At 33.4% G+C, this 14384-nt stretch overlaps 1 protein-coding gene across 5 annotated transcripts in view; it reads right to left on the bottom strand.

Moving 5' to 3' along the window:
* The window catches only part of FRMD6 (FERM domain containing 6), a 71386-nt gene that overhangs the window by 26392 nt on the left and 30610 nt on the right, over positions 1–14384 (bottom strand). For 3 of the 5 annotated variants that reach the window (XM_039865131.1, XM_039865129.1, XM_039865130.1), the window contains exons 2-4: positions 9909–10149; positions 3781–3871; positions 798–901 (exon numbers count right to left, since the gene is read on the bottom strand). In XM_039865131.1, coding sequence (XP_039721065.1) covers positions 798–901; positions 3781–3871; positions 9909–10007 — 294 coding nt within the window. In that variant the 5' untranslated portion in view covers positions 10008–10149. The remainder of the gene's footprint in view (positions 1–797; positions 902–3780; positions 3872–9908; positions 10150–14384) is intronic. The other 2 variants (XM_039865133.1, XM_039865132.1) reach the window with 1 other exon arrangement.

Here is a 14384-nt window from a genome sequence, read left to right on the forward strand (position 1 = left end):
CAAAACCAGGAAGTTACCATCCCTGTAGCTGATACTCATTCACTGTAATGTCAATGACAACATAAGGGAAGATAAAAATAAATGCCAGTGGAAACTTCTAGTTGAGATCCAGCTCCTCTCTCAGCTCTGTCCCCTGTGGTGACCATTTGATCCTCATTACAAACGTTCTCTTATTCCTCTGACATTCCACATGCCAAATTCTAATATGCTGTTTGTTTATTTACACATCCATGTTCCTTACCTTGTAGTTGGCTTTGAAGTAGCCTTCTAGTTTATTACAAGAATTCTTAAATACAAATCAAAGGAAGTAGGATTAAACACTGAGGATTTATTCCTGATTTACTAAGGTGATCCTAAAAACACCAGGTAAATTCCCTGTGAATGCTGCCTCATGTAAACAGAATTGATGTTTACTAAATAAAAGCACCAGTACAATAAAGTGACAAAAATCAAATGTAAGGAGAGTAAAAGTAGATTCAAAAATTGTTAATAATATTTAGATCAGTTTTGACAACAGCTCCAGAAGAGGAACACATACTTTTGCCAAGCTTTATATTTCAAAACATCCCAAGATTACTAAAAAGTGATTATCCAACATTACTTAAACAGATATCCAAAATCTATTATTTCCTATGAAATATTAATACTTCATCAATGTGACATTTTAGGACTTATATAATTCATTTCCCTTTCCCATTCTCTACTATATAAAATATTAAGATATTTTTCTAATGTAAAATAGTTAAAATAAACCTTTTGAAAAATCAAAATAATTTTGCTCATAAATGTAACCTCACCCAAGTGACTTCGTATTGTCGTACCTTGCTGGCTTCTTTCTTCCATTCTTTTGGACAATACTTATAAAGCTTTTGTGACAATTCCATATACACATGTTCATTATCTGCACATTATAAAAAAGGAGACAAGGTTAGATTTTTTTTTAAAGAAAAGAATACATAAAGAAACAGGTTTTTAAAAGCCTCAAGATTTGTGAATGTACTCTAAATGCACATACTACCAAGAACACCCAACATGATATTAAAAGATAATAAGTTCTGTGGGCTAGACATTAATGAGATTCTTTATGAATTATTTTGCTTTTGCAATACAGAAAACATACTATTAAAAATATTTAATATTTAGAAAAAGTATTAGTTCCAACTCCTGCTTTTACTTAGTTTGTAGGATCATTTTAGCTTATAGTGTAACTTCTAACATGGGGCAGTACTTGGTCTTACAAAAACGTGCTTTTGTTTTGCTCACTGAAGATTCTTCTCATAGGTGTATAATAATGAAACAGCACAGAAACATCATCTTAACTGCTGTATAAGAAATGAGAGAACATCAACGATGATGGCACATTTCCCAGGGGAGGAGCCTGACCCATTCTTTGTGAAGAATAGTCCCCAAGACTATTCCTTCCGTGAGTTCTCCATGTAAAACACAGTATGACAAAATGATAAACCATTACTCACACTGCCTTTGGGATTGATTTTGTGGGAAGAGGAGAAGAATCTTATGCAAAACAAGAATGAATGCCAAAATAGTTCTTCAAGGGAATGATGTTCTTAAGATGAACAGAAAATAAGACTGCTAAAAACCCATGTTAAAATGATCTAAACATATGAAAACAAACTAGTAAAAAATATAAAAATTTTCATACTTCCCAAAGAGAATCTTTTAAAAGATTTATTTCACAAGAAAAGCCTTTGGCATTCTTATTTTGTACAAAGTTTTAAATCTTTTTTTTTTTTAAAAAAAAAAGATTATCCCTTTTTCTCTAACCCTCATTAAAGGGCAGGCTCATAGAATACTCTGCATAAAATGTATTAAATGTGTCTCTTTGACTACTCCAAGGACAACATACTTGTCCACACTGTCACTCCTGAATGAATGCTAGAGTTTGACTGGAAACATGCCATAAGAGAACAGGAAGGGTAAAGCTACACTTTTTCTATAAATGGCAATATTAAGTCAACAAATTTGAATAAAATAGATAAGAAAAAGGTCTCAGAGACAGAAGTGTTTTTTAAATCCACTTATCGAATCAATTAACACTATCTCCCATCTCTCATATGTTACTGATTAAACATGAAATAGGCAAGACCAGACAGCCTTCCTCCCATTGAATCTGATTTGTGTTTGGCCTGAGTTCCCATATGAAGAAGCAACATAGTGAACAGAACTGAGACTATTCACCATAACAGCTCCTATGTAGGTTTAAACTACCACTATGTCTCTACCATCTGACCGTTTGACCACGACTTTATACTTGAATTCTCAAGCACACATCAATCCTACAAAGCAGGTGTACAGTAATTCCCATTTGACATGTGAGAAAGCTGAAACTGAAAAAAGTCAAGTGACATGTCTAAAGTCACACAACTAGTTAGTGGTGGAACTGGAACTGGAACCAGGTCACCTGATTCTTGTTCCAAGGTTCTTTCGCCATATTACAACCTCTCTTTAAAAAAAAAATCTTAAAAACTCTTATTTTGAAACATAAGGAAGCTGTAAACTGGTTGTATTAGACTGACTTGTTGGACAACAAATCAATAGTCTGGCTGTAGCTGTACTAAGAAGGATGAACTTTGAGTGTAGAATAAAAGTAGTTATTCAGAATCTACAGGGCATCTTATTTCTTCTAGACCCTTTCTTGAAAGAGTGACTGAGGTATGCACTAATACAAGGATGGAGCTGAGCATTTGTGTTTTTATTGCTTTAACTACCACAGGAAGAAAATGAAGAACAAATGGTTGATTCATAGGTTTCTGATGTTCCTCCCTGCTCCATGCTCTCTGGTCTCACCGAAAAAGACAACTGAAAACAGTTCACATTTTGGAGGAGAAGGGCCTTGTTTATCAGTTGATCATGATACATTTTCAACCTGAAAGATCTAAGCATTTTATCGTACTAATCAGATTCTCAAGATATCATAAGCCTTTAGATTTAAACCAATTTCAGCAGTAGGAAATAATAATTCATATCCAATATAAAAACATTTCACAAATAGTCTCCTTGAAAAACTGAGCAAAGATATGAAAGGTTTTTGGCATCTAAAAGATTAGAGAAATTTTAAAATATGATTTAAAAAAAGAAAGCTTATAAGGAATGGCTACTGGTAAATCCTGGGAACTTAACTCTAAGATGTTATGGGGAGAGAAAGCTTATATGAAGCCTTTTACTTAAAAATATTCTCTACATAAATTAAAGTACGCAGAAGGAACTGATACCATATCTCAAAATCATACATTCTGACTGGAAAAGAAGAGAAGGTCACAGTAAAGAGGGGAAAACAGCAAATAAGAGTAAATTATAGATCGCTTTGTTATACAGTCAATAGCAAATGAATTTGAATAGAGGAAAGTCAGTTTTATTGTGTCTAAATTTCTTTTAATGTCAAACATTATATTACAAATTAAATTAAGGAAACATCCAAGCTAATGTCCTACTAGTTCCAGCTGCTCCCTCTGTGCAAGGAAACAAAAATCAAGCTTGGTTCATTAAAACAAAAGAGCAAACACATAAAATTCAAACTCCTAAAGAGGAAACAATTTTTAAGTTTGAACTATATTAAATACATGATCTAAAGTTCTAAATTTTATAAGATATACACAAGAGTTAATTTAAAAAAATGAATACTAGACTAAAAATGACCAGTTTATGAGTATTTTCACAATCACAATTTTATAACGTATCCCTAATTTAAGTTACAGTTATAAAACATTATTTCCTTAGGGATAGTTGATTAAATCCATCAGAGATAAGAATAAGACTTACTCTGTATAACACTGAGTCCAAAGAGGTGACAGTCCTTTAGCCTGAGTAAGTCACATACCTGGACCAGCAACTGGTGACACAGAATTTTAACCTGTAAGGAAAAAAAAAAACATAACTTGAAATAATAATTCAACCAAGTCTACATAATATGCCACGATTAGGCAATTTAATGCATCCTAAATATATTCCTTGAAAGGACAAGCTGACACAACAAAATAACTGTTGGTTTATGGAAATCATTTACATTAATCTGTGACCGTGTTTCAATAATAATTATTGGAATACAAATTTTTACAACGTGGCAATAAAGTACCAATGCAGTCTTGTACAAGACTCATAAATCTTATGATACACGGACAAGGCCTCAGTCTAAACCTATAGTGCATGATAAAATTTTCAGAAGGAATCCAAAATAGCCTAGTCACATTATCAAAAGTAGTAACTACCAAGTATATTTACAAGGAAAGTTTTCCTCTTGATGGTCTTAGCAAAATACTATATACTATACAATGAATTAATTCCTAGATTTTATTTATCTTAAATAATCACTTTATTGTCTTAACTTTTAGGTACCTAAACCAGGTTCCTTTTCTGAATTCTAGTATAATTCAAACATCATAAAACCATATTAATTTGGAACTCTAGGGATAAATTATTCTGAAAAGTCACATGCTGAATGATAAAAGTCTTTAAAAGATATAGTTTTAAAACTTCTCAAATGTTTAATGAAGTGTTTTGAGGGATATTAGCTCTGCTGAGTTAGTCTTGTTGAATTCAGAATCGCTAAAGCTTACTAGAGTTGAGATTGACTTTAAGAAACCATACAGGTCAATTTCTTCATTTTATAGAAGTAGAAAATAAACCCAGAAAGCTTAGAGTCATATAGTTAGTAGTGGCAAAGGCAACAACTCAAAACTTTGCTCAATTGTGTATTATAACATTTTATGTGTATATTAAAATATGTGCAACATGACAGTTTGTCATTGTAGCTATATATTTTATATGTGGGATTTCTCCTCTCATTTGTACTATCACTTACAAATTCTGTCTTCAATGATAGTGATGCCAATCACAGTTTTAAATATTATGAATTCTAAAGTAGTTAACTCTGAATTAATGACCTTTTATCATACCTTAATATGTGACTCAGATTCAGAAAATAAAAACATGCTGAGATAACTGAAAGCCAAACAATTCAGAATTGTGATAATGACAAACGGAGTAAGAGAAACAGGTTTACTACTCTTTTCCATGCTAACTACTAAATGGCAACTAATCTAAAGCACCGTATCTACTAGAAAGTGTAAAAGGTGTTTATGAAAGGCCAGAGCAGCACAAATTCAGCTGTTTAGAAACACCAGGAACTCACTGAAGCTGAGACAGTGTCTTATTTTATATTCAAGATATATATGCACTCAGTAAATGTTTGATGAAGGAGAGCCAAGAGTCTGATTTCCCTGTGGGCTCCTTACCTTCATTCTGTTCCATGACTACAGACTCCGATTCACTGAGCAGTAAGCATCATTTTATAAAAGTACCATTCAAGAACTTAGGGAAAATGTATTAATGCAAACCCACCAATACTACTGGGAGAATATATTTGCCAGGAGGAAATCGTTATCATCTTCATTCATTAAAAAGACTTTGGATTTTGAATTTTATACTACCATAATTCCACTTTACAAATAAGTTTAAATAAATAGAATGATAAAGGAAAAAGTATCACTTGTTATATAAAAATGAACTGTATACTACAAATTTGTGACAAAATATCATATAGTCTAGGGCATCTTAAATCCTTAGTTTTGACTATATTTTAAAATGTAATATACAAAGCACTCAGGATAAAATGTGATTAAAAGTTAATGGAAAAATTCTAAACCACAAACTGCATATAAACTATGTTGTATTGTGTAACTGGTGTTCAACTAACACTGTACATTTCCTCCACACATCACGCATAATTATTGCTATTCTGTGAGATTAAATCAAGTATTTGAAGCGTACCGATAAAGCTCTTTAAAAACTATCAAGTAAGCACAGCCTTCTTGTTTAAAAACTACAATTAAATAAGGCTACGGCTCTGAAGTCTTACCTGCTGTGAAAACAAGCTTGAGATTTTTGTATTGGCATATTATGAGTCTTTAAGGTTATATGTAGCTGATTGTGAAATTTTTCAAGTTCTTTAAGCTTCAGAAGCAATGAAAACTTTCAAAAAGTGCTATAGAGTATGAGGTATTAAGAATAAGAATTAAAGCATTATCTAAAAATATACTCTATATGGAACTTTTTAATAATACAGCTTTTGATTTTAAATGTCAATGATTGGTCAAGAATGTTTAAAATATGTTCCAGAAAAAAAGAACTGTTCACTCTAGTCTTAGTGAAGTCTTAGCTCTTGGCCACAATTTATATCACTCAAAAATTTGGTGGCTCTCGCGTTTACCCATGATTTCATTTCCCAAATTTTCCAAGTTTTCATATTTAATATTTATCTGATGATTAACATAATTCAAAACAGCCCATATTAGTTCGACTCATAGAAAATTTTGAATGACCAAAGCACAAAATTTACCCCTCATGCAGAAAGACAACATTCTATCAACTACATTTGTCAGAGAACAAACTTTCTTTGTTTTAAAAAATAAAAACAAAAACTCTTTAGAAATGATTAAAAAATAAATCAGACCATTAATGCTACAGTTGATTTGTTATACCGCAAATCTACAAATATCAACTGCTATTTTCTGAATACAAAAATAACACTTTGTAGAAAAAGACAGGCCTTTGGCAACCTTAAACTGGTTTCCTAGCAGTGAAGGGCCACCATACTCCTTAACTGAGTCTCTCTCTCCTTTGGTTCAACAGCCTGGGCATGGCAGAGAAGTCTACGTGACCTGGAATAAGAATAGGCCTATCTGGGGTTAGGACTCTCCATTTTCACTAGTAGAGTTTCATTAATAGAGTACCCTAAAGAAACGAGCAAACAGCTCAAAGAAATTAAAAGAAGTGCTACTCTATGAAGCTAATTTACTGAGCAATTCTCAGGTTCTAGGCACTGCAATAAGCACTTCCTGCATGTTGTATCTTTAAATCCTCACAATGTCCCTGCGAGGAGAGTAAGATTATCTCCATTTTATAGATGAGGAAACTGAGGCAAAACAAACAAACAAACAAACAAAAAACCCTAACTTGTCCAAGGTTGCAGAGTAAGTCACAGAGTGGAGATTTCTACATAGGTCTCTCCTTAATCATGAGGATATATGGCTCATAGTCCTGACAATCCTGAAGGAATTATACTAATTATGTAAAAGAAGGAATTGAATAAGTATAAAATTAATCCTTGAGTAAGGAATTAAAATAATAATAGCAGCTACTATCTATGTGTCAGGAATTATGCTATATGCTAACCCTTAATTCTCACAATCACCCTGTACCATAGGTACGATTCCCATTTTATAAGTGAAGATGAAGCTGAAGGAGGTTTAATACACTTTCCAAAAGTCATTCAGACGTGGGATTTAAATTCAGGTCTGTGTGTTTTAAATACATTAATGTCTTATCACTACAATATGGCCCCTCAATTATTATTCATAAAGGGAAGACAGAAAGGGAGCTAATATAAATCAAATGCCTACTATGTGCTAGGTACTAAGCAAGTTGCTTTTACAAGTGAGTAAGGTGAGTCAGCTTAAGTAACTTGTCTAAAGATCACAAAACTAGTAAAGTGTAGAGTCAAAATATGAATAATCATAACATTTCTGAACAAAGATAACTATATTATTATTACTAACAACCACCAACATTTATTTTCATTTACTATATGTCATGTACTTTCCTAAGGTCTAGGCAACTGAGGCAAAGTCAAAAATGCAATCTAGTAAACAGAGTTATGTAGAGTCAAAGAAACTAAGTGATGCTGGATAAAGGTCTTTGCCTGGGGAGCTTAAGATTATAAACTATCTATAGCACCTCTTTAGGGGATCTTGTTAAATGCAGAGTCTTGTGTCCTACCCTAGACTTATTATAGCAGCATCTCCAAGGAGTACAGTGGTCTGAATATTTAACATCTCCAAATAATGCTGATGTACATTAAAGTTTTAAAAAGCACTGATCTACAAGAATGAATTGGCTATCTTTCGATCTGTTCTCCATCATTATCTTCCTCACCTGAGATTTTAGTATAAATAAATTTCCTAGAAAATTAGTCAATTTTTAGCTTTCCTCATGAAGTTAGATTAGTCTTCCTTCCGCTTACCTGTGATGAGCAAGGTTTTTTATTCCATATCCTGTATGCATGTACACACACACGTATACATACTCTGCCAGGTGAAAAGGCAGAAATGGAACTGAGAGAAGTTTCTTAAGTGCATATGCTACATGACTGATTATGTACATTTTTAAAATTCAGTGGATATTGTTTTCTATAACTATATAAGAGAACTCAAATAGCACATTCACATATATAAGTAAATTACATTTTAATATATTTTGCCAGTGCCCACAGTGAAATAGAGGGATATGTTGCCAATTTTTATTAGGTTTTAAAAACCAAATGCTGCAAAAATAAGTCTATCATTTCACATAGTAAAAACAACTCAGCTAGCCTGAACAGGAATGTAGCTAACAAATTCTGCCCAATGGATGACAAAGTTCATTCAAGGTTTGATTCTCAGATAACCCCTATGAGCAAAAACAAGGTTACATTAGTAAGTCAAGAAACTGTGGTGACTGTCAGAATAAAGCCAAAAATAATTATGGTAATAAGCAGAACCTTTTCATAGCTAAATTTTTTAATGGGGCTATTCATGTCATATATATTAAATATAACATTTAAAAATATTATCTTATATAGCAATTGGGTTAAAAATACAGTAGCATATAGCTAGGAAAACTAATTCAAGACATGCATTAAGCCAATTTTTTCCTTAATTCCATCAGAATACAACCAGTAAAAGAAGGAATATGAAAGTTGATAATATGGAGAGAAGTTGAAAAATGATAGGCATGATATTGATTGTCATAAAATTGTTTGGCAGTCTCCATCAAAGCCAAACATATCTATACCTTAGGATCCACAATTCTACTCTTGGGTATAAGCCCAGAAATATACACATGTGCATACACATAAAATATTCATAACATTTCTATTCATAATAGCCCCAAACTTAAAATAACCCAACGTCCATCAACAATGATGGACAAAGAAATTGAGCATATTGTTACACGATGAAAGATTATACAACAATGAAAAAGAAAGAATTATGGTAACATGTAACAGAATGGATGAATTTCACAGGCCAAATGTTGAGTGAAAGAAGCCATATGCAAAAGAGAACACACCACATAATTTCAGCAGCGTGAAGTTCAGAAACAAACAAAATTACTCAATGGCGATAGAGGTAGAATAGTTGTTACTCTTTGGGTAGAGATTATTGACTAGGAAGACTCATAAAAGAGCTTGTAGGGGGCCTGGAAATGTACTATATCTCCAGCTGGATGATGGTTACATGGATGTACACACTTGCAAAAATTCACTGAGCTGCACACTTAAGATTCCTATACTTTGCTGCATATAAATTATAACCCAATTTTAAAAGTTGAAAAAAAAAAGTCATATTCCTCAATGTCCAGGTGAACTAAGAGGGTTAACTCTTATTCATGAACCATCAGTGATACCTTAGTGCTCAAATGCACAGCCTATGCTTGAAACTGACTAGATTTAGGCTACTATTAAAACAAAGATCAAGACGCATACTAAAAAGCTAGCAATTATTATGATTTCATGTGTGTAGGTACAACTCAAGAGTATTTAAAAAGCAAATTCATATTATATATCAATAAAATTATATTTTAATAAAAAGTTTAAAAATAGCCAAGTGTTTGTTTTTCTATAATATAGTAACCAATATTCTCTAACTTTACCCTGGGTGAGAGAATGTGGAAGGCTGTTGCACTTAAGCCATAATTCAAAGTTTAACTTGTGTAGAATACTTTAACATCTCAATCCACCACCTTGGTAAAGGTCTTATTCTGTAATGACTTCATGCTTAACCAAGCCATAACTTGAATGTGGTCACTGGTGGGAACACAGATATTTAAACATTCCTTAAGTGGGATCTACTCACATTTATGATGATGTTCAGAGATTCATCATTGGGAAGGAAAATACACACACTCCGACGATCTTGCATGACTCTGTTGTTATGGAAATTCAATTTGTTCATTGTGTGTGGGCGCGCTCGTGGTCAGGGCTGGGCTCCGAGTCCTCGGCAGTATCTCTGGTTCCGAGCACTCCAAAGCCGAACTCTATTCCTCATCACACATCTTACAGAAGCATCGCGATGTTCCACTATGTAGGTTTCATAGCTGTAAAAAAGCCCAACAGCAGACCATGAACAAAGGTAGTGAGACTGGTGAGGGCCAACAGATAGATGAGCACAGCACAACTGCTGATGTTGGCACAGGGACAGCATGTCTCGAAGCCAGGGCTGCCTAACTGAGTCAATGAGAACGCCCTGAAATTTATTCCCTACTTTGCCTACTATCAAGTGTACGAACACTTTCATTGACAGGCGTGAGTTAAACGTAAAGCCAGACAGTGCCTCACACATTCAAGGCAGTACCACGCACTGCAGGGCTCACAGAGGCAAGGCCTGCCTCTGAGGAGTTTCTAGTCTCACATGGGACATAATGAAGGGTTCTGAAAATCCACAAAATGACAAAATAGCAACAACAAAAAATTCTCAAACTCTTTTTTTCTTCCATTACAAACTCAAATAGATGTTCTGGCTCTTACATTACATTCCTTCTCCAACCACTTTGGTCTGGCTTCCACTTCCTTCACGTCACCAACGTGGCCCTGACAAAGGAAGCCAGTGATCTCCAGACCATCAGTAGTATCCACAGGATTCACTTTAATTGATGTCTCTATGACATTCACCATGGTTGTTAAGCCCTCCTTACAACATTTTTCTCCCTTAGTTTTTATGGCCCTGCCTCTCTCCTGATTCTCTAACCTGCGAGTGCAAATATTTTTTCTATTTGTTATTTCACCAATCAATAAAATACACAGCAATAGCAAGACTGTATATATCAAACAATGTTTATATCCAAATGAATGTGGATTTTTGGATGCCTCTGATATCTAATCAGTTTATTAAACATATTAATTTTATTTTTTAACTTCTCTCGGGTTTTTAATGTATACAATTTTGTTTGCAAGTAGTAAAAATTTATCTCCAATTTTTAATAATTATATCTTTTATTTCTGTTTCATGTCTCATTGAAGGATAATTTTAAAACAGTGATGAATATTTCCTAATTTTAATGAGTGTGCCTAGTTGTTTCATGTATTATTGCTAATACAACACAATTTGACCAAGATATATTAAGACTAGGTGCCTCTCAAAACACTAGTAATTGTTCATATTGCTCCTTTCCAGCTGTATTTGTAGGATACAAAAAGAGAATTTCCAGGAATATGGAATTGTTATACCAGGCAGAGAGTACAGCCATATAGTTTTAACAGAAAAGCCATTGTCAGTGTTCACATAAATCAAAGTATAAATGAGATAGGATCTTAGCCTATTTGCTTCTTAAGGTTAAATGTCTATCTATTAGCAGGAGGCTGGGAGAGAATATATTCTTAGATGGCACCATGAGTAAATATAAACCAGTACTTCTTTCCAAAGTATAAATAAAATACCATCCATAAGAGAGCTATTCAAGCTAACTAAAAACAAATGGTAATCTTATATGTGGTATTTCTTTCTTAGAAAGGTGATCAAAAGCTCCCTTAGGAGTACTCTGCTTTTCTTAAAGGATAACGGCAATTGTTTCACATTAGCTTGTAGACAGCATATCATCTTATAGGGTTAATGGAGGTCAAAGCTGCAATTCTCTCTAGTATGGGATGGTTAACCCATGTGTTCTATAACCACAAACTAACTGCATCCCAAAGCCAATCACCCACTTAAAACATGCACACTTTTAGTTCAACAGTTCCAAAGCACCAATTGTAGGACCAGTGTTGGCTGCATCAGACTCTCCTGAAAGTTTGCCATAAATGCCAAATCCTGAACACAGTGACATTTCTACTGAATAATAACCAGGGTTAGGGCCCAGGAATCTTAACCTTTTAAAAAAGCTCAGGTATTTCTGACATTCAATCATGTTTGGAAATCACACTTTAATGAACAGAAGGAAGGTGGTGAGCACAGGGTTGGATATAATACCTGCATAGTATACAGTGGGAAAACATCTTGAAGGCATAGAATTGGGGATAAGCAACATATATGAATGATATCACATCTTCACTATAACTGGGAAAAATAAATCCTCAACATTTTCAAAGGTATAAGTTCCTAAAACAGGTCATGTATGTATACTTATTGTCTTGGGGGGAATGTTACTAAGTGATCTAAGCATAAATAAGTTGAGGAAGCAGGGTATCCTATATATGCCCTCTCTTAAAAATTCAGAAAATAATAAAGACCCTGAGAAATCCTGTGGACAACTTCTTAAATTTGTTCAACTTAATATTTCTCAAACTTATTTGGTGAGAATACTGCTCCCTCCGACATATCTATTATATTTTGTGGCAAAATTTCTCCTATGTATTGATATATTCCAACACTCAGGCCTTCTCTCTGCTATTAAAATCTTTCAAGAAGAAATTATAAGCTATGCTTAAATGCATCTTATTTAAATTCAGACCCTTAAATGATATTAATCCCAGTATAATTCATCTTATTTAAATCTATACGTCAAATTGAGTTACTCCTATAATTTTCCATTTCTAATTACTCCAATTAAAGGGAGGTATTTCTACTGACCTACTTGCTAGAGTTTAAAAAATAAACTAGGGAAAAATATATGTTCTGAGGTTTGGGGTGTTTCCAAAGCTTCATTAATTTTAAAATTTCATTTGAGTACAATTTTTATTTATTTTATGGTTCAAATAATGCAGTAAAAAAAGACTAGGGAAGATTATTGAAGAAAATTTAATAAAAGCAGAGTCTTTAAGGAACAGTACTGCTTCACTGCTGCTTTTTCTGCTTTGAGGACAAACTAAAAAAGCCCTAAAAAGAGAGATAGGATTAAGTTTTTACTTTACTCAGGGCTGCTTTAAAGCTGATTAAAAGGTTCCACTGAAGTAGCAAAATAACCATATCTCTAATATGTTCCAGTATAAAATTTAATATTAAATTGGACCGTCCTAAAGGAAAGAATTAGACTAAACTGATACCAATCTGAATTGCAGAAATTAGCTCCTTATCTATTGGCTCCGTATTCTGTGTCCTAAATTAAGTTTCAATTCAGTCCCAGGAGGGCACGTTTCCAATGTTTTTTGGATAGATTATCTACAAAGAAGAAACCATGTCATAGTATCATATCTCTCAGGCAACAACAGCTTTAAGAGTGATTAAGCTCCACCCTGTCATATTTATTAATACTCAATTTACAAATAAAATATTAAGCTATAAGATTCCCACACTTGGATTTCAAGCCCACAATATTATAAGCCCCCTATATCTGGATCAGCACCATTGGTCGCAAAGTTACTTCATTTCTTTTAAGAATCAGGAAGCCACTATCTAGTGTGGACATTCAATACTGATTTCCATTTTTTAGAAATTATTAGAAATAACCTTTAAAACTAGGTCGCCCTGGAATAAAAGCATGGATTTTAGTTCATTTTACTACAACAATATTGGTTCGTTAGTTGTGACAAATTTACTATAGTCATGTAAGAGTTAACAAGAGGGGAAAGTGAGTGAACCTGTAGAGTATATAGGAACTCTCTGCATTATCTTTGCAACTCCTGTATATCTAAACGTATTCTAAAATTTAAAGAAAACCTAGGTCACCAGAAATGTCCTACCCACAAATATAGTCTCACTTAGATTGGAGGCAAAGGGCGATTCTCAATTCTAAGATTGTCACTCTAAAAAAAGTGCAAAGGTGGTTATTTGATAATATTCCATAAGGCAAGCATGATGAGTAGGCATATTTCAACAGTCAATAAGGCTTTATTATATAACAAAAATGATGCAAGAAATTATCTTGGAAAACTGAATCGCAGAGCCCTATCTTCTAATTTAATCATTAAACATTTATGATGCTCAAGTTATATACACAGTACTGTAATATTTATTTGCTGAAAAGCAGAATACAATAGCAATAGATATGTCCCCTATACCCATGAGTTCACCACCTACTTAGGAACACACCACTGGCAAAAAGCTTAAGATGATATTGTCCCTGCTTCTCAAGAGCACATAGACTCTGATGGTCAACTCTCATGGGAAGACATAATTATGACAGCATTCATGTGGCTAAGATCAGTTTGAAATAAATAGTGTATAGTCTTTTAATGTATCGTATTCTAAAAGTGATATCAAGATGCCTTTAGTAAAAGAGTTGGGCTTTTTTGGTTATTCATTCACTTATTCATTCATTCGACATATTTACACTAAACACCTACTATGTGCCAAGTGTTGTAGGTGCTGAGTATACAGTACTGAAAAAACAAATACCTTGTTCTAATGAAGACAGACAATAAATATATAATGTATATGTACTACAAAGAAAAATAAACT

The sequence above is a fragment of the Pteropus medius genome, unplaced genomic scaffold (assembly GCF_902729225.1).
Source record: "Pteropus medius unplaced genomic scaffold, Ma_sr-lr_union100, whole genome shotgun sequence".
Classification (NCBI taxonomy): Eukaryota; Metazoa; Chordata; class Mammalia; order Chiroptera; family Pteropodidae; genus Pteropus; species Pteropus medius.